The sequence below is a fragment of the Monodelphis domestica genome, chromosome 1, assembly GCF_027887165.1.
Source record: "Monodelphis domestica isolate mMonDom1 chromosome 1, mMonDom1.pri, whole genome shotgun sequence".
Lineage (NCBI taxonomy): Eukaryota > Metazoa > Chordata > Mammalia > Didelphimorphia > Didelphidae > Monodelphis > Monodelphis domestica.
The window spans coordinates 717899658-717924247 of record NC_077227.1 but is presented as its reverse complement, the minus strand read 5'-3'; the positions used below and the strand labels follow the sequence as shown (position 1 = coordinate 717924247).

The 24590-nt window shown below is 42.7% G+C and overlaps 1 protein-coding gene across 3 annotated transcripts in view; it reads left to right on the top strand.

Moving 5' to 3' along the window:
• The window catches only part of ADGRG1 (adhesion G protein-coupled receptor G1), a 92579-nt gene that overhangs the window by 49786 nt on the left and 18203 nt on the right, over window positions 1–24590 (top strand). For all 3 annotated transcript variants that reach the window (XM_007477560.3, XM_007477559.3, XM_056811976.1), the window contains 3 exons: window positions 20740–20835; window positions 21682–22110; window positions 22920–23055. In XM_007477560.3, the coding sequence (XP_007477622.2) occupies window positions 20754–20835; window positions 21682–22110; window positions 22920–23055 (647 nt within the window). In that variant the 5' untranslated portion in view covers window positions 20740–20753. The remainder of the gene's footprint in view (window positions 1–20739; window positions 20836–21681; window positions 22111–22919; window positions 23056–24590) is intronic.

The following is a 24590-nucleotide window of genomic DNA, read 5'->3' as shown; positions in this document are numbered from 1 at the left end:
CCCCCACCTCTCATTCCCCCTGGAGAGGAAATGACTCACATTCCTGAGATGCAGAAAGTAATCTTTCTCCCTGCCCGGAAGAAGAGGTTGAAGGGGAAGGGGATAGAAGGGGATGTAAAGTTGTGGGAACATCAAAGGTGGACTCCCTCTCCTGGCAAGGACATTGTTAGTTTCCAGGCTGCCCCTAAAGTGGGGAGGGAAGATCTTTATTGAGGATATGAAATATCTATCCCTTAATCCCTACCTGCCTCTTTCCCCTCTCTCCCTTCTACCCCCCCCCCACTCTTCATAGTAGTTGTTTAACCCAATTGGCTGAGTTTTGTACCATTGTGCATTCCCTGTTCTTTTATTTGTATTTACGGAAGGGCAATCCAAGGTCTAGGGCGTTGCTGTGTTCTTGAAATTGGAGGCCGAAGGGTACAGGCAGTGTGTGTGTGTGTGTGTGTGTGTGTGTGTGTGTGTGTGTGTGTGTGTGTTTGGGGAAGGGTCAGTTCTGTGAAGGGTGGTGTTCTCCCTATGAGGAATTCTCTGGGGTCTGAGCTCAACCCTCAGGGTCTTTCTAGAGGTATAACCAGCTCTGTTGGAGGAATAAAAATTCTGCCTTCTCAAGGGGAGACACCTGGCACTAATAACCTGAAAGAATAATTCTATGGTGAATAGACTCATCTGGCCCAGGTATTGGTGGGAGGTGGTTTTTTTTTTGGGGGGGGGGAGGAACAAAGGCAGTTGAGTCTCTTTCCTCCTCTGAGTGGCAGCTTAGAATTGTGTTAAAAGCAAATTCTCAAGGGACAGCTGGATGGCATGGTGGATAGAGAGCCAAACCTAGAGACAAGAGGTCCTAAGTTCAAATCTGACCTCAGATGCTTTCTCACTGTGTGACTCTGGGCAAGTCATTTAACTCCCATTGCCCAGCCCTCCCCACTGGAACCAATACACAGTATTGATTCTAAGACAGAAAAAGGACTCGTGTTGTTGTCGTTGTCGTCGTTGTCGTCGTTGTTGTCGTCGTCGTCCCTTGTTTTTTAAGAGGGATTGCAACAAAGGAAAGACTTGAATTTAGGTCTTCCTGACTTTGAATCCAGCTCTTTCTTGACTATGTCAAGATGCTGACCAGTAAGATGCTTGATAAATGTTTGACTGACTAACTAAATCATCCTCAAAATCCTTTTTGTTCCTAAATGCTAAGACATATGATCCTATGCTTAACCATGTTGTTGAATTACTATTACTGATTTTGAGTTCCAGGCCAACTTTCCCCCTTGCTTAGTAATGAAAACACAGATTCATTTTCACAGTCCATTAAGCCAAGCATGATTGGGAAGGTGACCTTCCGTAGACACCAGTGACGTGATACATTCCAAAGTCCAGCAGCAACAAGTCTTAGACTGTCTGGTACATGGAACCATCCAACTCATGGCCACTCTTCCCTGACGGAAAGGCCTGGGCACTGAGTGTGCTTTTGGGATCTCTCAGCAATAACACTAGGGGATGAGATGAGTAAGAAAGGTGGAGACTGATCCAAGACACAGGACAGGGGGTTTCCAAATGCTTTTGGTGGTTATTCTTTGTCCTTCCAAAAACTTCTTTCTCCATAAGCTCAGTCATTGGTGGGAGGGAAAGGAGCCTGGAAGATAATGGTGAGATTTGCTGGAGCACTGGATTTGTAATTCTGTCTGCTTAACACACATGTATGTGACCTTGAGCGTCTCTTCTCTTTGCTAGGTCTCAGTTTCCTTATTTGCAAAATCAGGGAGTAGGGCTAGATGATCTCCATGTTTCTTCTATTTTATGATTCAAATCCTATTCGAAGAAGAGAAGAATACTTAGAATCAGGTGTTGGTCCTTTACCACAAAACTGTGAAGATAAATGGAAACTAATCAAGAGGAGAAAAAATGGCAAATTAGACATCAGGAGACTTGGTTTCCCATTCCAGTTCCAACACTCATTAGCTATGGAAATTAGGCAAGTCAATTTTCCAAGCTGTAAAATGGGAGGAATTATTCTATCCATCGCTGTCTCAGTTAGGACAAATAATGAATGTCCCTGAAGTGGTTGTCAATTTACATCGTATATTTCCATTGGGCTGGAACCAATCATATTTTCCACAATCATAACTTCTAATAATTGGAATTCAGATATATGAAGTCACTTCAGGGGATTCCTTATTTGCGTTATCAGGACCTACCTATACATTCTAGAGTTGTTGTGAGGACTAAATGAGATGTTTGTAAAGCTCGTGTGAGCTAGTATCATTTTCCTTTTGTTTTTTTCATCATTTTTATTTCTGAATATATCTCTCCCCTTCCTCCTACTCATTACGACAGCCTTGTTAACAAAGGTGTAAAAATTAATATAACTTAAATTTTACTCTGCTTCTCTTGGATAAGCATATTTGTTATAATTATTATATACCTTTAATAAATCATATTTTACATTATGTTACATATTATATTGTTTTATATATATATATATAAATTCTATGCTTTAAAAGGAACATTTAATAAGAAAGAAGGATAGATATTCACAAAAACCCAACAATATATTAAACATACCTGGCAAAATATTCATATTCATATTCATCATATTCAATAACCACTCTTTTTCTGCAAAGAAGAAAGAGAAGTGAATTTTCTCAACACTTTTCTAGGAGCAATTTTGATCACTATAATTACACATTATACAGGGGGGTTGTTCTTTTCTTTTGTTTTTCTATTTTTTTAAGCTTTTTGTTTATATTATTGTAATTATCATGCTTATTGTTTGACTGGTTTAGTCTTAATCAGTTCATATGAATCTTCTCTGAATTTTTCGCATTCACTGTTTCTCAAAGTACAATAATATTAGCCATTCTCACAATTAATGGGCCTCTGCTTTGTTTCTAGTTCTCACAACCACAAAATGTTTTGTTATGACTAATTTGGTATAGATGAGATCTTTCTTTCTGTCTTTAACTTCCTTCAGATATGTGTCTATCAGTGAAATCTCTGGGTCAAAGAATGTATACTTTCTAGGCATTTTCTCAGCATAATTCCAAATTGCTTTCCAGAATGGTTGGGTAAATTCTCAGCTCCATCAGTAGTATATTTATATGTATGTCTCTCTACAATCCCTTCAACATAGATTATTTCCATATTTTTTCATTTTTTTTGCCATTGATCTTGGTGGTGGAACAAGGTAAAATCTAAAATTTGTTTTGATTTTTATTCCTCTTACTATTAGTAATTTGGAAAAATCTTTCAAATAATTTGCAATTCTCCTTTAACAAAGTGTTTGTATCCTTTAACTATCTCTTGTGACTTCTGGGAGAGGAAAAGGTAGAGAACAGAAAGAGGGAGAGAGAGAAGAAGAAGAAGAGAAAGGGGGAGAGAGAAAGGGAGGGAGAGAGAGAGAGAGAGAGAGAGAGAGAGAGAGAGAGAGAGAGAGAGAGAGAGAGAGAGAGAGAGAGAGAGAGAGATTAGTTGGTTCCATGTATATCTTGAACAGGAGAACCTTATCAGAAATACAGGATACTTGGATACAAAGGCTTTCCCAATCAACAGCTTCTCTTTTTATCTTAGCTGCATTGATTTTATTTATGCTAAAGCTTTTCAATTTCATGTAACCAGTGCTATCTACTCCACTTTTTATATACCCTATAACTTTTGCCTGGTCATAACTATAAAGGTGCCTTATCTCTTATTCTTCTGAGGTTTTTTTATGCTGTGACCTTTTATTAGTCAGATCATACATCTATTTTGACCTTATTGTGGTAAATAATGAACTACAATTATTAATAACTGTGGTTGGACTATTTCCTCATCTATAAAATTGAGAGGGTTGAAAAAATTGGCTTGTAAGGGCCTTTATAACTCTAAACCTCTAGGATTCAATACTAGTCAAGAGCACTGTGGACTAGAGCTTCCACCCAGAAGAGATTTGAATTCTCAACCCTCCTACCAGAGTAGTGAAGGCAGAGGGATGAGGGCTATATCCTTGAGACATTTAGCACCTACTGCTGTGGTGTTTTTATCAAGGAACATCCAGAAAAAGACTTGGTCATAGGACCATAGATTCAGAGCTAGAGGGAAATCTCAAAGTCACCTAGGCCAATTCCCTTATTTTACAGATGAAGAAACTGAGACCAAAAGAGAGGTCTTAGATGGAAAATGAGAGAACACTTTGAGCGCACCAGCCTTAGTCTGGAGAATAGGTCATGTTGTGAGTCTTGGTTCAGGAAAGACAAGAGGGCCAGGCACCACAGATACCTGGAAGGCAATATAGGAGAAAGAACGATGAATTTGGAACCTTGATACCTAGCTTCAGATTCCATCTCAGCCACTTTGCCATCTTGTGACTTTAGACCTTAGTTCCTGCAATCAATAAATGAGGGGGTTGGACCAGATGTTCTCTGTGGTCCCTTTCCTCTCTAAAGTCCTATGATCCTCTGAGAGCCTGATGCTCCAAGGAAAGCCTGAAGTGATTCAACTAGGAAGACTTGGCATTTCTCATCCCGGATCTGACTCAGTCTATAGAGCCATGCAGGAAGCCACCTAAAAGGGAAAGAGGAAGCTGTGGCCTGAGGAATTTCTCTGTCACTTTCCTTAGCTAGCTGCTGACTTCCTAGGGTAGATGCAGTACTAACCCCCATGCCCATCCTGCCCCCAGTGGGGCATACACTACTCCTAGGCAAACTGTGTGAGAAGGGCAAGTCCTAGGCCATCTCCATTTTCTCTGCCTCCCCCTCTTCTCTTCCCCACCTCCTCCCACTCCTGCTAAACAAAATTAGGGGTGTTAATCCACTTAGAAAAGAATATTTTAATACATCTCTATGATAGACAGATATGGCCTTTAAGATTATATACTAATTTGGTGGGGCAGGTAGGTGGCACAGTAGATAGAGTACCAGGCCTGGGGTTGAAAGGATCTGGGTTCAAATCTGGCCTTAGACACTTAACTAGCTGTGTGATCTTGGGTACGTCACTTAATCTCATTTGCCTAGCCCTGGCCATTCTTTGGTCTTATAATTTTAAGTAAGACTTTTTAAAAAATTATATACTGATTTGGTCTATGTATGTTATTAATTCATTTGGGGGAATCTTTATCAATCATCTTTCTGGACCAAGCTCTGATGTATAGACATCTAAGAGTGATTGATTTGAAGTTCCCATTCATTTGGAAAGAAAAAAAAAAGAGAGAGAGAGGAAGAAAGGAAGGAAGGAAGGAACTTAATAAATGGCTACTATGCAATAAACACTTTACAAATATATCATTTGATCCTCAAAACAACCCTGGGATTTGGTGCTATTATTTCCCTCCCCCCATTTTATAGATGAGAAAATTAAGGCAACCAGGGGTGAAATGACCACAATCACATAGCTAATAAACATCTGAGTCAGGATTTGAACTCAGGTCTTCCTTATTCCAGACCCAGAATTCTATTCATGATACCATCAATATATATATAGAATATAGAGCTGCCTCTATAACATTCTGTTTGGTAACAATACTTCTCTGGGGGCTCATGGAGATATGAAGGCACTATGGCCCAGACCCCCATCCTACCAATGGTCAGAACCTTAGGTGTCCTGGTTCTATAATAATAATAATAATGATAATAATAATCACTAGCATTTATATAGTGCTTTAAGATTTACAAAAAAAAATGTTCATATGTTATTTCATTTCATTTTCACAACAAACCTGCCAGTAGGGGCTATTATTACCTCCATTTTATAGATGAGGGAACTGAGACTGGAAGGGTGCATTCGATTCAAAGTTGGGTCACATAGCTAATAAGTGTCTGAAGCAGCTTTTGAACTCAGGTCTTCCTGACCTTAAGTCCAGCTCACTATCCATTAGCCCACGTAGATGCCTTGGGGGTACCATCAGTCCCCCAAGTTATTTGATAGTGATCCCTCTAAATGGATCCCTTCATTAAAAGAAAGGGTTAACTGCTCCCTGAACCCTTAGATCTGATTTGCTGAATTATGACTAGGTCCCCAGCTTTTTGGTGGTGGTTGTGTTCAGTATCTGGGTTTAAAGTGAAGGGACCCAGGTAGATTTCTAGCTCTGTGGTGTAGTTTTAAAATTAAATTTCCAGCAACAACCTCCACACATGCGTTGACTCTTTTCTTGTAATCTAGGTCATATGCATGATCTTATTGACTCCATTAATTAGTCACAATCTTGGGTGACAAACTGAGCTGAGCACAATAAAGGAAGACACAGAAGGAGACATGGTTCCTGACCTCAAGGAGCTCACTGTCTGAAAAGGAAGGAGCCCTTCTGGAGAGGTTCAGGAGGGCTGCCTCTAATCCCTTTCTCCTCAATCACCACCGATCTTCCTAATGCAGAGTTCTCTCCATCTACTAACCCTCATTGGCTTCCCACTGGCCATAGGATAAAGACCAAACTCTTTAGACAGGGAGGGAAGAAGGAAGGGAGAGATGGAGATAGAAAATATGCAAAGAAATATATACCATGCAAGATGGATGGATGGATGGATGGATAGACAGATAGACAGATAGGCATATGGACAAATAGATTGATGGATAGATAGATTCATGGGGAGAATTTATTAAGAACCTGTGGGAAGTATTGGTAGTACAAATACAATAAAAGAGAAAGGCATCTATGTTCTCAAAGAGCTTACATTCTAACATTATATTCTAACAACTCATTAAAGGGTGGGAGGTAGAGAAGTAACCCCAAGAGTTAGGAGCTAAGCCTGGTTTGAAACCTTCAGACTAATGTGTGAGGCTCCTATATGATGTACCACCAGAATTATTTCTTACTGCTTCCCCACATTGGTCATATGTTCCCTGAACATATTGTCATTCCAGCCTCTGCACCTTTGCTCATGCTGTTCTCTCTTCCTGGAATGTTCTCTCTCTTCTCCATTTACCCAAATTCTACATAGCTTTCAAGTCTCCTCCAAGAAGTTTTTGTTGACCACCCAGCCCATTGTGACCATTCCCTTCCCTAGATCACTTTCTGTTTATTACATGTACCATGGAATTCCCACCTCGTCCTAGCCTTTCTTCAGTTACCAATTGTATGGGAGTCTTGTTTTCCTGACCAGATTGGAGTAGGGACATTACCTTCTCCTTCTGCATAATCCAATGCCTAGGGTCAGTCATGAAATAGCTAGCTATTCGATCAATGCTTTGGGGTTGCCTCATTTGATTTATTAGTTAGCAGTTCCCCCCTGGGGGTTCATTAGTAGTGGGGTATGGGAGATTATTGCTTTGATGGTGTAGTGGAGGCTCTGGAGAACTTCTCATTCTCCCTGAATGTCCCCTTCTGAATACTCTGAAGTTTACATAAGCAGTGGGGGCAAGGCAGCAAAGACCCTCTTGTTTTTGTTGTTTGGTCATTCCGTAACGTCCAACTCTTCATGACCCCATGGACTTGTCAATGGGGTTTTCTTGGCAAAGATACTGGAGTGGTTTGCCATTTGTTTCTCCAAAAGTCCCTTTTCACCAGTGGCTTTTTCAAGTATGGGTGAAGTCCTTCTCTATTATAGAATATAGAATATTGTTGATGAATCAGTCTTTCAAGATTGAACCTTAACTTCCCCGTCAGTAAAATGGATAAGGCCAAGGATTCTCTAACCCAGTGACTCTGTGGGTACATTTCAAGAAATTAATGAACTTGGGATTTTTAATATTTTGATAATAGTTTTGATATAATTGGTTTCCATTATAGTCCACAAATTTTATATTATGCATTTAAAAAATAGGGTAGCTAAGTGGTGCAGTGGATAGAGCACCAGACCTGGAGTCAAGAAGACTCATCGTTCCTGAGTGCAAGTGCAGCCTCCAACCCTGACTATCTAGGTGACTGTGGGCAAGTCATTTCATCCTGTTTCTTATCTTTCAAATATGCTAGAGAAGGAAATGGCAAACCACTCCAGGATCTTTGCCAAGAAAACCCCAAATAGAGTCACAGAGTCGAACACGACCGAGAAACAACTGAGCAACAACAATGTAAAAACATTGATCTAAGGAGTATCCTCTTTTACCAGACTGCCGTGATACAAAGAGGTTAAGAACCGTGGACTGAAAAAGCCATCTTGGAAAGCAACTTGTAACTGTGCCCAGAAAGTTACCAGACTGTGTATTTCCTTTGACCCAGACCACTACCCGGCCTGTACCCAAGTGCAATTTTAAAAGAGAAGTAAAGGATCGATATGTACAAAATATTTATAGCAGCTCCTTTCCTGGTAACCCCAAATTAGAAACTAAGGGGCCTTCCTCCTAATGGGAAATGGTGCCACATTACGGTATGTGATTAGAATAGAATGCTACTGTACCATAAGAAATGATAAAATGGACAATTTCAGAGGAAATTGGGAAAACTTCTAGGACCCAATGCAGATCGAGGGACAGGACTAAGTGATAACCTGAGTGGAAAAGCAACTATGAAGGATGCTAAAGCTCTTATCAAAGAAAGGATGAATCATGAGTCCAAAAGAAGCAAGATGAACTACACCACTCATCTCCAGCCAGAAGGATGATGAAGTTAACATGCAGAAAGACATGTATGCTTTTATATGTGGCTCATGGAGGAATTTGTTTCACCAGGCTGTGGCCATGCATCAAGGGATTTGTTTTTATTTCCTTCTTTTAAAAAAAATTGCTAATGATTAGAGATGGGTAAAAGATCAGTTACTTAAAAATAAAAATATTAATATTAAAAAAAATTTTGAATTAAAAAAAAATAATAGGGACAGCTAGATTGCTCAGTGGATGGAGAGCCAGGTCTGGAGATGGGAGGACCTGGATTCAAACTGGCTTCAGACACTTCCTAGCTGTGTGACTCTGGGCAAGTCACTTAACCCCACTTTCCTAGCCGTTACTACTTTTCTGTCTTGGAACCAATATTTAGTAATCAATTCTAAAACAGAAGGTAAAGGGTTTAAAAAACTTTTTTTTTAAATAATAAAAATAGGAAATTATTTTAAAAGCAAGCCTTCTTTTGGAAAAGCTTTTTAATATTTTGTTTAAAAAAAGTTTAAAAGCTTTTGTAAAAGGTTTTTTTTAATGACCCCTAGATTAGATGATCTCCAAAGGGCCCCTCACTCTCCCATTCCATGATTCTGCTAGGTGAATAAGCAGAGCCCCTGACCCTAAGGAACTCACACTACTTAAGCCTTCAAAAGTTGGAGGAAGTGTTGGAGTCAGATGGCTCCAGATCAAAGCATACTGTCTTTCACATCAGTGTATCTATGGTTTTATTTTGAGGTTCTGGTTATGTATGAGTGTGCCCTGACAACAGCGCCCAATATGGAAGTACATTTTGCATGATAACAAAACTAAATGGTTTGTTTGCTTTTTTAAGTTGGAGGAAGCAAAAAGAGGAGCCACTAATCTAGACCTGATTCTCACCATGTAGGGAAACAACCGGTTGCTACCAGTTGAAATGATGGGACTTTTAGAAGACCATCTTAGATTTTGTGATTGAGGGAAAGTAAGCCAGGTATTGTCTGATGTATACACTAGATCTGGGGGGAGGTAGATCTCCAAGGGCTCACAGGAAGGATAGACAAGATGCTCTGACCTAAAATTCTAAAGGGAAATAATTCCCAGGAGGAATGGTTGGTTTGAAATAATGAAATTCCAAAGATCTAAAATGAAAGAATTCCAATGAAAAGGAAAACAGGAGAGAAAATAGTAGCTAGCTGTCTTCAGTGAGCTCAGGGCCAAATGAATTCTAAACTTTATCTTTTGGTTTTTTCTCCCTAATTAACAAGCATTTGACTTCTCTCCTTCCCACCTCTTCCCCTAATGAAAACAAAACAAAAGTTTTGTACCAGATATACATTGTTAAGCAAAACAAATCTCCATATTAGCCATGTAAACATGGATGCCTTACTGTGGGTTTAGAGTCCATCATCTCCTCTCCATCAGGAGGTGGATGATAAGCTTGAGCATCTGTCCTCTGGAATCAGTTGAGCATTGCACTGATCAGCAATCTTAAGTCTTGAAATTGTCTTTGTTCTGTTGCTATCATTGTATAACTAGTTTTCTTGGTTCTACTCACTTCCCTCTCTATGGATTCATACAAGTCTTCTCAGATTTTTCTGAAACTCTCCCTTCCATCATTTCTTATGACACAATTGCCTGATGTGAGGGGAAATGTCTTGCCATTCAGAGCTTTCCAGAAATGGGATGGGGCACTCTCAGGGAGCAGTAGCTTCCCCCTTACTTCATGGAAAAGCTGAATGTCCACTTGTCAGGTATGATGTAGAGGGGACTCTTATCTAAGTATGGTTTGAACTAGATGACCATTGAGGTCCCTTCCATCTCTTCAGTTTCTTTGGCCCTACCCAGACCACCAAGGGAACCAGGCTTGAGAAGTCAGTTCTTAGCCACCATACTCCCAAAATTGCCCTCACACTTAATAAGGAGCATGATCCCTCTGGTGGATTTCTTTCCTTCTCTCAGAACAGTTCTGGGGTCCACAGACTGCTTGGGAATAGACTTCACTGATTCCATGAAACTGGTGCATCTTTATTTGTCGCTGGCTTCTGACTGAAATCTAACATTTCCTTCCATTATGAATGTAGGCAGGAAACACGATCCTGAGATGCATTCCATAGGCTTCACTAGAATTCCAATAAAAATGGTGGAGCATTTCTGTTTGGGGGCACTCACGTCTATAAAAGGGAGGGTGACTGAAGTTAGAGAATAGAAAGAAAAGGCAACAGCAGTCACAATGCCAGGATCTCAGATCCCTCCCCAAATAAGTTTTCCTACCAGAGCAAGAAGGTGTTGTCAAGATCATAGTGTGTGAAGTAGAAATTGAGGGGATCTGGGAAATTTCAAAGTACACCCTCTTTACCCACTATTAAAACATATGACCGGGGAAACCAGCACTTAAAATGTAATGCTTTATTGAGAGAGAGAGAGAGAGAGAGAGAGAGAGAGAGAGAGAGAGAGAGAGAGAGAAATGAGGTCACTTTCTCAAGCTATTGACCTAAGACAAATGCCCGAAAATGTACAGAAAAATCCCTTATTTATAGAAGAATCCTGATACCATGAAGCCTCCCTATAGGGATTATAACATTTTTACCAGGGTTCGAGACAGAATGTTGACTAGCTTTTACAATGGGCAAATTCAAGCTAATTAACATCTTCAAAAAATTGGAAAATAACTCTACATTTTAACATTTTAAAGAAATGATCTGGAAGTTGGACACAGATACAAAGAGAGGAGTTTGGGATTGAATTATCTGGGAGGGCTGATGTGAGGATTTGTCCAGCCATTGGGCTTGACCTCCTGGAAGAAGCTTCAGATACAATAGGAGAGACTTCTAAGGCAAAAGGGTAGTCCAGGTTGGCACTCAAGATTTGATCCTGGACACTTCAGGATCTAAGACCATCAGCCTGGGACCCGTGCCCCAGGCAAATTCCCAGACAAACTCAAGACTCATTCAAAACACTTTGTCCTATAGGGAGAAAGGTGGAGTATGGGGTAATGCTGTCTTAAGGGAGCTTGAAGAGAAACTCATCACTGGGGAATCAGCTTAATTTACTATTACCTTGAGATTTTGATAATTAATAACTTGAGGATAACACACCAATTTCTCAATTCACACAATAGTGACTGCTGCCTTGGTGAGTCGTCTCCTCCAATCCCTTCCATGTTCTCCAAATCCATGGCTTTGGGCAGCTTTTGGGGTGGTCTAGAACACAAGTCTTTTATGTAGATCAGCACTTTCATTTTATAAGTGAGGAAACTGGAGCCAAAGAAGAGAAAGTAACTTGTTCAGTCTTACAGTTAGTAAGCAAGACAAGGACAGGATTAGAACTCCCATTTCCTGACTCTCGGTATGGTACCACACATTGCCGTTTCCAAGAAATCACAAGCTTCCTTCCTTAAGAACAGGCAGCCGTGTGATGCAGTGGATTGAGTGTTTGGATTCGATCCAGAAATGACCCGAGTTTGAATCTTGTCTCATCCACTCATTAAATCTAGGCAAATCAATTAATCTTACTTGGCTTCAGTTTCCTCATCTTGAAAATCCAGAAGAAAAGTATTGACTTCACATATTGTGAGGATTCAACAAGAGGATATATGTAAAGCATTTTGCAAATCTGAAAAGGAATATCAATGCTACCTATTATTCATAAGAATCCAACCCTGGGGAGAGCAGAGAAGTGCAAAGAAAGCTACCCAGGGAACCCATAAACCCCAGGGACTGCCTCAAAGAAGTCTGCTGTGGCTGCATAGCTCTCCTTCCTCCAATAGAGAGCTATAGGAGAATGAGCCAGCAAATGAAGGTCAGTCCCATACATTAGGGTATCTCAGCTCTTATCTGCTGGCTGCAGACAGCCCTCCATGGAGGGAGTCCCTGCTGTGGTCCTCTGGGCTCTGGGCTGTTATTATAGCTGCCTTTCTGCTCCCACAGTTCAGCTGTCCTGGCTTCTTCAATGAGATAGCATCTAGGGTGTGTCCAGTTGTAGTGATTGCCCTGTACTTTGGGCTGGGCTCTGACCCAGGGAGGCAGCTGATGGAGAAGAAGGCACTAAAATAGTCCCAAAGCCTTATATACATATAATCAGCTCATAATTCTACCCCCAACCCTCACCCAACTGTCATCACCAAGCCAAAGGGGTATGAGATCACAGCCCTCCCCACACACTCCTCTTTTTGTCACCTAGAAAATGTGTCAGGAACATTGTAGAGAGAATTCGCAGAAGTACAGAATTTGAGAGCAGGAAAAACACTTAGTAAAATGTTTGGCACAAAGTAAACACTTAATAGAATGCCTTTGGTTCATTTATTTGCTCCAGTGGTTGTCTAGTCCATCCAATAGACAAAAGGAATCCCCACTGATTGTCATGTCTGAGAAGTGGTCTGCTTAGAGACCTCCAAAGAGCAGGAAATGACCACCTCTCAGAGCAGCTGTTTCTATTTTGGGACAGCTCTAATTGCTAGGAAGGTTTTCCTGACATTAAACCTAAATTTATCTTGCTTCGGCTTTCCTCGGGGCTCATGGTTCTGCCCTATGGTGCCAAGCAGAATAAGTCCAGTCCCTCTTCCTCATGGCAGCCAGTCCCTCAAGCACCTGAAGGCAGCTATTGTGCCTACCCCTTCCCAGTCTTCTTCCTCCTGATATCTTCTTGAATACCCTGAGATCCAATGACACTGGCATCCTTGCTATTCCTTGCACAAGAGTCTTCATCTCCCAAATCTGGGCATTATCTGGGCATGTCCCCCAGGCCCAGAAGGCTTGCCCTCCTCATCTCCTTCTGATTTGTCTGGCTTCCTTCAAGACCCAGCAAAAATCTCACCTTCTCCAGGAAGCTTTTCCCAACCTTTTGTCAACATGGAATCTAGAAACCCCCAACTTGTAGTCTAGTAAGATCTGATGAACCCCAAGTTTTAGAACTAGCTTATCAATTGGAGACCCCAAAGCTTGTCCTTGTTCCTGTGAGAATCCACCCTGAAGGGAATCTCAGGTTAGCAGTTTCAGACTGAATAATGGACCCTAAGGTAAATGACAATCCCAGTTAGGTGGAGCTAAGCATAAACAAGTGACTTTTTAGCACAGTAGGCAGCTGTCAGTCTCATAAGCTGAAGGTCCTGAGTTCAATCCCTGAGAGGGGGATGCAGTACAAGGGGGAAACTTCTAAGGCAAAAAGAGTCACTTAGGGACCATCTTTCATCTTTATTAATACCAGTGCCTGATATATAGTAGGTGCTTATTGTCATTCAATCCTTTTGATCCTATCAGACTATTCTTGACCCCATTTGGGGTTTCCTTGGCAGAGATATTGGAATGGTTTGCCATTTCCTTCTCTAGCTTTTTGACAGATGAGGAACTAAGGCAAACAGGGTTAAATTACTTGCCCAAGGCCACACAGCTACGAAGTATATGAAGATGAATTTGAACTCATGAAGATGAATCATCCTGATTCCAAGTCCAGTGCTCTATCCACTATAGTGCCCAAGTTGTCCACCATAGGTGCTTTGTAAATTTACTGAGTATTATTGACTATAAACCTTGCTTTGAGTCTTCTCTTTGGGCTAACCATCCCTTCTGTCATGGACTCAGAGACCTTCATTATTCGGGTTGCCATCCTTCAGTTTATCGATGATCTTAAACCAAGCTGCCCAGATAAGCACAACCTGGGGAGGGAGATGGACCAGAGGAGATCGATGCTCTATCTCTGGAGTCATTCCTTGGTTTATTGTCTCACTGCCCTTTGATTCCTGAATGGGCATGACCCGTATCTCCTTACTTGTCCCTAACTCAACACATAGGGAGAGATCAGTAGATACAGACTGAGCCCAATTCCCTACCCAGCCTGCCAGTAGCTTTGCTGAGTGCCCCACTCCGTTGAGGAGTGAACTGGGAGTAGACAGAAGACTTGGGGCTAAGGGAAACAAGTGGTTTTCTGTTCAGCTCTACTTTCGTTTACTATTTCTGAATTGGGGAAAAACATTCTGAAAACTGCTTAACCCACCCTCACACACACACACACACACACACACACACACACACACACACACACACTCCTTCTCCATCTAGAACAGGAAGGGGAACCAGGAACGTTATGGTCATTGTGAGGGCCAGCCGAAGAGTTGGGGAGTCTAAGATAAAAGAGGAAAGAAATAGAATTCCTATTCATTTGACATTTTCCATGAAATTTATATAATTTTGACGTTTGGTTTCTTCTGGCTCCATTCTCCAAAGCTAGTCAGATGCTCAAATGGGAAGCAGAAAAAGCAACAGATGAAACTTAGACTGACAAAATCCTGGATATTAATCCTGGCTCTGCTGTTAGCAGGCAGTGTAATACTGGGTAAAGCTCTCTCCCTATCTGGGGCCTCAGTTTTGCTTTCTGTAAGGTGAGAAGTTTGAACCACATGGTGATAATTTGCTGTGTGGAGGTATTATACGTTATTATTGCTTTGTAGATGAAGAAATTGCAATTAAGTGGAGTTTAAGTGGTTTGCTCAGGCTTACACAGCTAATCATTAAAGGAGGTAGGATTCTAACCTGGGACTTCTCAGCTCCAGGTTCTGCACTATTTCCACTGGACCAAATTGCTTCTCGGTTGATCCATAAGTCCCTCCTGGTTCTGACATCTTGTGTTCTAAGATCCGTCCATCTCTGGAATTCTCTGATCTAAGACTTCTCCCAGTTCTGACACTAGGATCTCTTCAAAAAAGAAGCAGAAGAGCCATTCTCTATCTGCCATTTTCTTCAGGAATTTGTGCCCGCCATGCTCCAAATCTAGAACGTGTTCCCTCACAGCTCTGACACTGTATTCTAAGGTCTCTTCTAGTTAACCTTGAATGTGCGGAGATCTCTACTGCTGGTTATGAGTCCAAATTTAAATGGAAAGACGTCACCCCTTTAACAATGAGATGGTGATTTCCCCCTTTCCTGGTGCATTCCAGGCATGGGTAGCAGGGCAGCCAGTGCAAAGACGTGGCTAGGAGAGATGGGAGAACGTTGGCCAATTTTGCTGGACTGTGGTGTAGGGAAAAGTCAGAAGGTTAAAAAGGCAGGTTGGGGAAGGTCAGAGAAGGGGCTTGGGAAAAGCTCTACATGGCTGGCTCAGTAGTATCTGGGAGTGGCGGATGCCACCTAACCTGAGTTGAGTGGGGATGCCCAGACATGGGGTATGGCTTGCACAAATTTCTGAAGGTGGAAGTTAAGGAAACAGCTGGTCATCCCTTTGGCTGGAGCAAAGAGTAACTAATGAGACTGGACAAGAAGATTAGGGACACCTAGTGGAGGGTGTTAAAAGTCAGAGTTTATATTTAATCCTAGAGGCAATGGGAGAGTTTTGAGTGGTCATTTTGTAGAAAGAAGATTTGACAGTTGTGTGAAGAATGGCAGCTAGGTGGCGAAGTGGACAGATTGGTGGCCCTAGGGTTCAGATCTAGCCTCAGATACTTACTATACCTGTGTGACCCTGGCCTAGTCACTTAACCCTGTTTGCCTCATTTTCTTCATCAGGAAAATGAGCTGGAAAGAGTGAGAAACCACTCTAGTATCTTTGCCTACAAAACCCCCACAGGGGTCCCAAGACCAAAACAACTGAATCCATGGAGAATGGATTAGAGAGCCGTTACCTATAAAATGCCCCCTGAGTGACTTCCCTTCCTTTATCTCATTTGATTTTCACCACTGTCCTGATATAGTCACTGCAGAGCTTCTGTTTCCTCATCTATTGAATGTAGGGATCCCTTCTAATGCTCATTCTCCCCTGACATTCCATGTCTTAAGATCTTTTCCAGCTCTGACATTTGGGAATTAAAAAAAAATTCTTTCCCAAGCCAGGACTGGAGATAGACAAGGTAGGTAGTCACCTAGAGTACAGCTTGAAAGGAAATAAAGGAAACCAGACTCTTCATAAAGGCAAATTGTTTATTGCCAAAAAATTCTTCTTTCCATGGAAGTCAATGTACCAGTGAGCATTTTATCATGGGCATACTATATGGCAGGCACTGTGCTAAATGCTGGGGATACAAATACAAGAAAAAAGACAGTCCCTGACCTCAAAGAGCTTATATTCCAAAGGGAGAAGATAATGCATAAAAGGGAGCTAAAATAGGAAAGAAGAAGCAGAGAGAGAGAGAGAGAGAGAGAGAGAGAGAGAGAGAGAGAGAGAGAGAGAGAGAGACAGAGACAGAGACAGAGACAGAGACAGAGACAGAGACAGAGACAGAGACAGACAGACAGACAGACAGACAAAGAGAGACAGAGACACAGAGAGAGAGAGAGAGAGAGAGAGAGAGAGAGACAGAGACAGAGACAGAGACAGAGACAGAGACAGAGACAGAGACAGAGACAGACAGACAGACAGACAGACAGACAGACAAAGAGAGACAGAGACACAGAGAGAGAGAGAGAGAGAGAGAGAGAGCGAGCCAGAGAGCCAGAGACACACAGAGAGCCAGAGAGAGAGCCAGAGAGAGCCAGAGAGAGAGAGAAGAGAGAGAGAGAGAGACAGAGACAGAGAGATAGAGAGAGAGCCAGAGAGAGCCAGACAGACAGACAGACAGACATAGAGAGACAGAGACACAGAGAGAGAGAGAGAGAGAGCCAGAGAGAGAGAGAGAGAGAGAGAGAGAGAGAGAGAGAGAGAGCCAGAGAGCCAGAGACACACAGAGAGCCAGAGACACACAGAGAGCCAGAGCCAGAGACAGAGCCAGAGCCAGAGACAGAGACAGAGACAGAGACAGACAGAGAGAGCCAGAGAGCCAGAGACACACAGAGAGCCAGAGACACACAGAGAGCCAGAGACAGAGCCAGAGCCAGAGCCAGAGCCAGAGACAGAGACAGACAGAGAGAGCCAGAGAGCCAGAGAGAGAGAGAGAGAGAGAGAGAGAGAGAGAGAGAGAGAGAGAGAGAGAGAGAGAGAAGGAGGGAGGAAAGGAAGGGAAGGAGGGAGGAAGGGGGGCGAAAGAAATGTGGAAGTAAGAGATGAAGCTAGGTAGTGGGCATTGTAGTCCTGTCTAGTGGGAAGTACAGCCTGGAATAAAATAAAGCGTTGAGCCTCTTTAAAATGGAGGTTCTGGGAGAAGTCAGCCAATCAGAAATAGAGGCCACAGGGGTGGAAGATTCTTTGTGAATAATGTGAAGTCTCATGGTGGAGTGATAGTCTAGGGTAAAGAGGTTATGAGGCATTCTAAATCAAGAGTGAAGCCCAGAGAGAAATGAAGACTCCGAAACAGCCAGCATCTAATTCAGTGTTCCCTGATAGGAATCCCCCAAATGACATACCTAACAACTGACTGGCCAGCATCTGTTTAAAGACCTCCAAAGAGGAGGACCCCAGCACCCTTCAAAGGAGCTTATTCTACTTTGGGGAGCTCTAATTGTTTGGACATTTTGCCTTACATCAAGCTCCACTTCATCCATTTCCTACTTCCATACATGGCTACTAGTTCTACCTTCTGCTACTAGATAGGACCAGTCTGATCTCTCTGGACACTCTCTAATTTATTCAGGTCCTTCTTAAATGTTGGTGCCTGGCATACAGTACTCCCCCCATGAGGTCTTATAGAAGCAATATAGAGTGGGATTTTTGTTGTTTAGTCGTTGCAGTCATGTCCCCATGGCCCCATTTGGGGGTTTTCTTGGCAAAAATACTAGAGTGGTTTACCATTTCCTACTTCAGCTCATTTTATAGATGAGAAAAATAAGATAAACAAGCCAAAAATGACTTGCCCAGGGTCACGCAACTAGTAAATGTCAGAGGCCAGATTTGAATTTGAATCGTCCTGCCTCCAAGCTGTGTGCTCTATCCACTGTGCCACCTAGTTCCCCAAATGGACATTATCAAGTTCCAATTCCTGGAAGCCACACCTTTATTAATGCAATCCAGGAAAGCATCACCCAAATGGCTCCCATTTAGCTCAGCGAATCTTTCTCAGAATGATTGCTGTGTAGCCCATGCCTCTTCCACCTTACACTTAAGAAAATGATTTTTTTTCTTTTGGACCCAAGTTCAAAACTGCATTTATCCCTATTGAATTCTGGTCTTCTTAAACTCTCCCCTTCCTCTAGCTTGACAAAATCCTTTTGGATTTTGACCTACATTCTCTGGGTTAGCTCTCTCCACTAGCTTTGCACCATCTACAAATCTGATGAGCCTAACCTCTTCTTATCTAAGTCATCGATAAAAATGTTTAACAACATGAATATTGATTTTATGATAACTTAGTTAAAGTTTAAAGCCTGCCACATAGAGGGACATGGTATTGTGCAGTTGTTTTGGTTGTGTATAATACATTTTTTACCCCATTTGGGGTTTTCTTGGCAAAGATCCCAAAGTAGTTAATCATTTTCTTCTCCAGTTCATTTTATAGATGAGGAAACTGAGGCAAACAAGGTTAAGTGACTGGCCTAGGTTCCCATAGCTAGTAAGTGTCTGAGTCTGGATTTGAACTCGGGTCTTCCTAATTCGAATCCCAGTACTCTAATCCTCTGTGTCACCTACCTGTACTTAAAAGTGTATAGGAGACAGTTTTCAAATCTTGCCCAGAGTGTGCCATCCTGACTCTGCTTCTTTCTGATTTGACATGGGTTAGCAACAGATCCAGGCCAAGAGCCTGGGTCTGAAATTTCATTAAATTGGAACTGCCTGAGAAATCCCCCTGAGTTTGTTTTGGATAGCTGATGCCCCCAGCAATATAACCAGGACTTAACCTTTGGACTATTAGAATTGACCAGAGGACTAGAAGCCACAAGTTCTAATCTTCCCTCAGATACTTCCTCATGTGTGATCCTGAGCAAGTCATTTATCCCTTCTCAGCCTTATTTCCTAATCTATAAAATGGGAACAATCATAGCACCTACTTTACAGGGTTGTTGTATGGATCAAATGAGGTATGTAAAGTGCTTTGTAAATAGTATTATTGTTATTGTCATCATAATAATTTCAAACCCCTTTGAATGATAACTGCGGTCCCTTCCAGTTCTATGATCTCAAGATGGTGGGTCTCCTGAATTCCCTTCCACTGCCCTAGTCCAAGATCTCCCACTGCCTTCCTAACCATCAGAAGCATTTTCATGTGCTCCCAGCCACAGGAAAGAGAGGAAAATAATGGAAAGAACAGTGGAATTAGACTCAAGGGGTCTGAGTTCTAATTATGTGTAATATTTAGTAGTTTGTGATCTTGAGTTAAGTCCACTAACCTCTCTGGGTTTCCATTTGCTTCTTTGTTCATTAAAGAGGTGAGTTAGGATGGAGGATTTCTAAAATGTCCTGAATCTCTAGAGCTCTGGATTCTTACTAAGGGCTCCAGGACAAACAATTCTCTGAGTTAATGTGACCATTTAAAGAGGTGGAGCACCTTAGTCATATCCCAAATTATAATAGACAAGAAGCAAGGTAGTTGGCATTTCCACCAGAAGAAAGGACAATGAGTAGACCATTGTTCCCCTCTTGTGGCAGAAGGCAGACGAGCGGTCCAGGTGATATCCCCTCTCATCAGGATACCTGCCTTGGAGACTCGGCATTCTCCTTTGTTTTCCTCCTGCCCTGGGAGTTTGGGGGCTTTGTAGTTGTCCCCAGCCTTAAACACCCCTCTAGTAATGTTTAGCCTCTCCTCCCTGTGGCTGGGAACTCATGAAAATGCTTCTGATGGTCAGGAAGGCATTAGGGCATCTTGGACCAGGGCAGTAGAAGGGAATTCAAGAGACCTCCCATCTTGGGATCATAGAACTGGAAGAGACCACAGGTGTCATCCAAGACCACCCTCTCATCTTACAGATGGAGGAATAGCTCACCCAAGGTTGCCCAGGTAATGAGTAGCAGAACCAGGACTAGAAACATCCTAAATGCGCCACACTGGGTTGTAGTGCTGGTTTTGCCACTGACTATTCCTTTCTCTGTGCTTTGGTTCCACCTTATCTGTGAAATGGGGAAATTAGACTTGGCCATATCAAAGGCCATCTCCTGATACAAGGTTTTGTGACTTCTTTTTGACAGCTCAGAGAAATTCCTCATCTCTGATATTTTTTTAAATCTTTCATACTCTTCTTGTACTCAATCCATAACCATGCTATTTTACATATATTATCTCTCTTTTGGTCCTCACAACAACCCTGTAAAGATTTTACAGATGAGAGAATTGAGGCCAACAGAGGTTAAATGACTTGTCCAGGGTCACCCACTAATAATTTTGTGAGGCAGGATTAGAACATGAGGCTTCCTAACTCAATGACCCCAGGGAAAAAAAAAAACCAGGATGAAGGTTGATGTTAATATTGGCTTTTTTTTTAGGTGGTGACTTCTCCATGACCCTAACAAGGAAAATGGCAGCCTGGGCATTTCCGAAGGCATTGGTTGTCCATATGAGTCTGTTCTTTTTCCTCCAAGGTATTGTGTCCTTCCTCTTCTCTGAGTACCCCTTCTCCAGATGGACCCTCCCCAAGTGCCCCTCTTCTTTCCATTTGTATTACCAACTCTATCCAGTAGAGAAAATATGGCACAGGGAAAGCATCTAGACTAGAGTTGGTTAGGAAAACAGGCTCTTCCACCAATTCCCAGTGTGACCTTAAGAAAATTAACTCCCCTCTCTGGACCTCAATTTCCCCATCTGTAAAATGGAAGAGAGGGTCTTTATAACCCTTTCTGATGTTTCTGTCTTCTTAGTGGGTGGAAGGATGAGCAAAAGGGAGGGAGAGAATTCAGAAGTAAAAAAAATGAATGAATGTATAAAAGAGAATAAATAAATGCAACAAAATGAGAGGATTTGACTTGATGAACTCTAAAGTTCCTTTCAGGTCCAGATCTTATTTCCTTTGAGTCTTGCCATCTTGACTCCCTAAGGCTTTCCCTCTCATCCCACCCATTCACTATTCCATGACCTCTATTGAATAGGTATGACTGTCAGTCTTATAGACTTTTTCGAGCCTTAATGGCCTTCAAGTACCTGGCAAATAAGGTCCTAGAGCTAGAAAGGACTTCAGGACTTCTAGTCCAACCCTCTCATTTTACAGTGGAAGAAACTGAGGCCCAGAAAGTAATTTATCCAGGGTCTTCTTACATAGTTTAGAAAATCTTTAAGGAAGTGAATTATAGGAAGACAACAGCAGATGGAGGGCCTGGGTCTGCCACTGCCCACTTATTTGGAAAGAGGAGAATTACAATTGTACTGAGTTTTCCCCCAGCCATGACTATTCTGAGCTTCATGATTTATCTATCTTTCTTTCTCTGCTACAGGGATCCATGGCAGTAACCACAAAGATGAGTTCATATTCTGTGGGGAAAGGAATCAGACCCATCTGAGCAACCTGACCTATATCCAGAGCCATTCCTACCACATTGTCATCGAGAACACAGAAGAGGCCCTAACAATCAAGGCCCCATTCCCCCCCAAAACGTCCCCTGCATTCTGGGCCTTCCCTTCTCCCCGGGGCCCATATCATTTCTGCCTCTACTGGCTTCCAAATGCCGAGAAGCTCCAGCTCACTTATGGCAAGACTACCTATGAGCTGAGTGACCAGGCCCGGCAATTCCTCTGCTTCAGCCATCTAGACACAGCAGTCCCAGTGCAGAGCCCCTCACTGCTCAACCCTTCCTACAGCTCCTGGAGAAAACCACAGAACACCAGCCTTCTCAGCAGCCATCGATACACCTTCTACTTCCATGGTAACGATGGGAGGTGGGAGCAGGATCTGGAGAGGATTTGCCCTCGGGACTGGGACTGGGGAGGTTTTCATTCTTCATCCTTCTCCATCCTTTGGGTCTCTCTTCTTCTGCCCAGTCTTGTACTGATATGGCTAGAATTGTCTAAGTAGAGACAGGAGGAAACAGGGTCCTTCAGGGCTCCACCCTGGGTTCTCCCTATCTCAGGATGTGTCCTTGACCAGGAGGTGTATGAGACTCTGTGTTGGGTTGATGATGCAAAGATAGATGACCCAGGCTTTAAGGATCTTCAAACTAATGGAGAAGGGGGAGGGAATAAGGAAGGCATCTACACAAATAACTGCCTTATGAGGGAGAAGAAGACAAGCACAAATGAGAAGTCCAGGTCAAGTATTATGAGAAATTTGAGAAGGGAGAGGACACTTTAAACCAGGGGATCAGAGAATATTTCATGGAGGAGATGAACCCCAAGTTGGGTCTGTTTGCGATGGGGCAAGGCCAAAAGATGCCCAAATTACAACTTAATCCATTAAATTGAAGCTCCTTGAAGGCACAGACTGTCAATTTGCCTCTTTTAGTGTCTCCAGGGCTTAGCAAAGTGCCTGGCACATAGTAGGCACTTAATAAATAGTAAATGATTGAGATATGAGCCTCTTGGGTTGAGGGTGGAGGGGCAGGAGTTTAGTTTAGTCTTCAACATCTTTGCTACTTTGGCCAAGCTGGAGGTGGCCCTGCCCTGCTTGGGTAGAGGGGAGCAGGTTGAAAGTGAACAATGGAGCCTATGTTAACTGGGACCCCCTTGCCTTCCCCAGATCCTCCTGGTGCCATCTCTTCCCACAGTGGGTCAGTTGACATGTGTGAACTGAAATGGGAACTCCAGTCCCTCAGCGTGTTCTTGAGCAACCCTGGAAAGGCCGGCAGGAAGCTATCACCATCCTCTGCCAGCCAGTGAGTATTCCAGGACCTTCCTGCTGCTTCTAACAGTGTCGTGGTATGGGGGCACTGAGCCAGAGGGGTTAGGCAGAGAGAACCATGGGGGCTTGGAAAGGTCTCCAACCACAGTCTCCCAAAGGAGAGGGGTGGACAAAGGGGAAGGAAGGCGATGAGAGGAAAAAGTGAGGAAGCTTTGAGTCAGATCTTAGAATCGGATTTGGAAGAGGTCCAACTCATACATGACAAGGTATCCCCACCTGGCAAGTGGTCATGTGGCCTCTGCTTACAGACCTCTAAGGTGGGGAACTCACCACTTCCTGAGGCCTCCCAGCTCTTTTTCCTCTTTGTCAGAAAGTTCTGTGGCCATGTGATAAGAGCCAGGAACCCAGAGTCAGGACACCTGGGTTCTAATCCCAGGGCTTCCCTCTTTGTTGAGTAAGACTCTTGGCAAGTTACTTCTCTACCATAGACCTCAACTTCTCATTCTACCTATATTGGACAACCACTAAGGTTGTTTCTAACACTCCCTTGGTTTTTTTCCTTTGTGAAATTAAGCCTCCTGGCTGGAGTCAGAGTCAAAGAGTAGAATGGAGCGAACATCTGATCTCTTCTTTTAGAACTGGGACTCTTTTCCTTCCATGCATGTCCTGGACTTCTGGGGCAAACTAGAGATGCCTTTGGAGTCTTTCTCAAAAGCACGTTTTTAAATACATAAAACAAAATACACAAGGTAATAAAAGAAGTCAATTGTATTGATATTTTGATATTGATATTGATAATTACCAATTGTCTTTTCAAAGGCTACAAACTTTTTTTTGGAAGGAAGTAACTGAGGCTCACTGAGTGACTTATTCAAGATCACACAGAGTTGGAGATAGAGGGGGATTTGAAACCCACATTTTCTCCTTCTCTCCCAGAGTACCTTTATTTCTCCTCAACTCAGCCTCCTGACCTTTTTGGCTTCTTTTAAGTTCCAACTAAATCCAACTTTCCACAGGAAATCTTCCCCCCCAATCTCTCTTAATTCTAGTACCTTCCCTCCATTGATTATTTCCTATTTAACTTGGATATGGGGTGTATGAGTGTCCAAGGAAGATTAATAAATCTGTTGTGAAGGCTTATCAAGAACTTTTCAGGGCTGCTCGTCCACCTTTGGTGTCTACTTTTCACTCAACTCTCAACTGTGGCTTCAAGAAGCTGTAGCCTGCCCAGTGGCCACACCCTGGCGAATCATCTTGGCAGCTGAGCTAAATGAGGTTGAGGGTAACCAATGGGCCACAAGCCCATCAGTTGTTAGGTGGTTGTCTACCCCAAACATGAAGACTTCCCCAAGTGAAATGGGTGGATGAGAACAATTTGTTCCAACAGCCACCAAGGCAGCTGAAGCAGGTGCTGTGGAGCACTATAGGGCTTGGTCAGACATCAAAGATGCCAAGGCAATCCACTACATCGTGGGCCATCTGCAGTCACCCTGACTTTTTTTCTGCCCCTGGCCTTTGATGTCTCTGGAAGACAAAGTGAGGCCAATGGCTTTGTGTGACTCTGCTTCA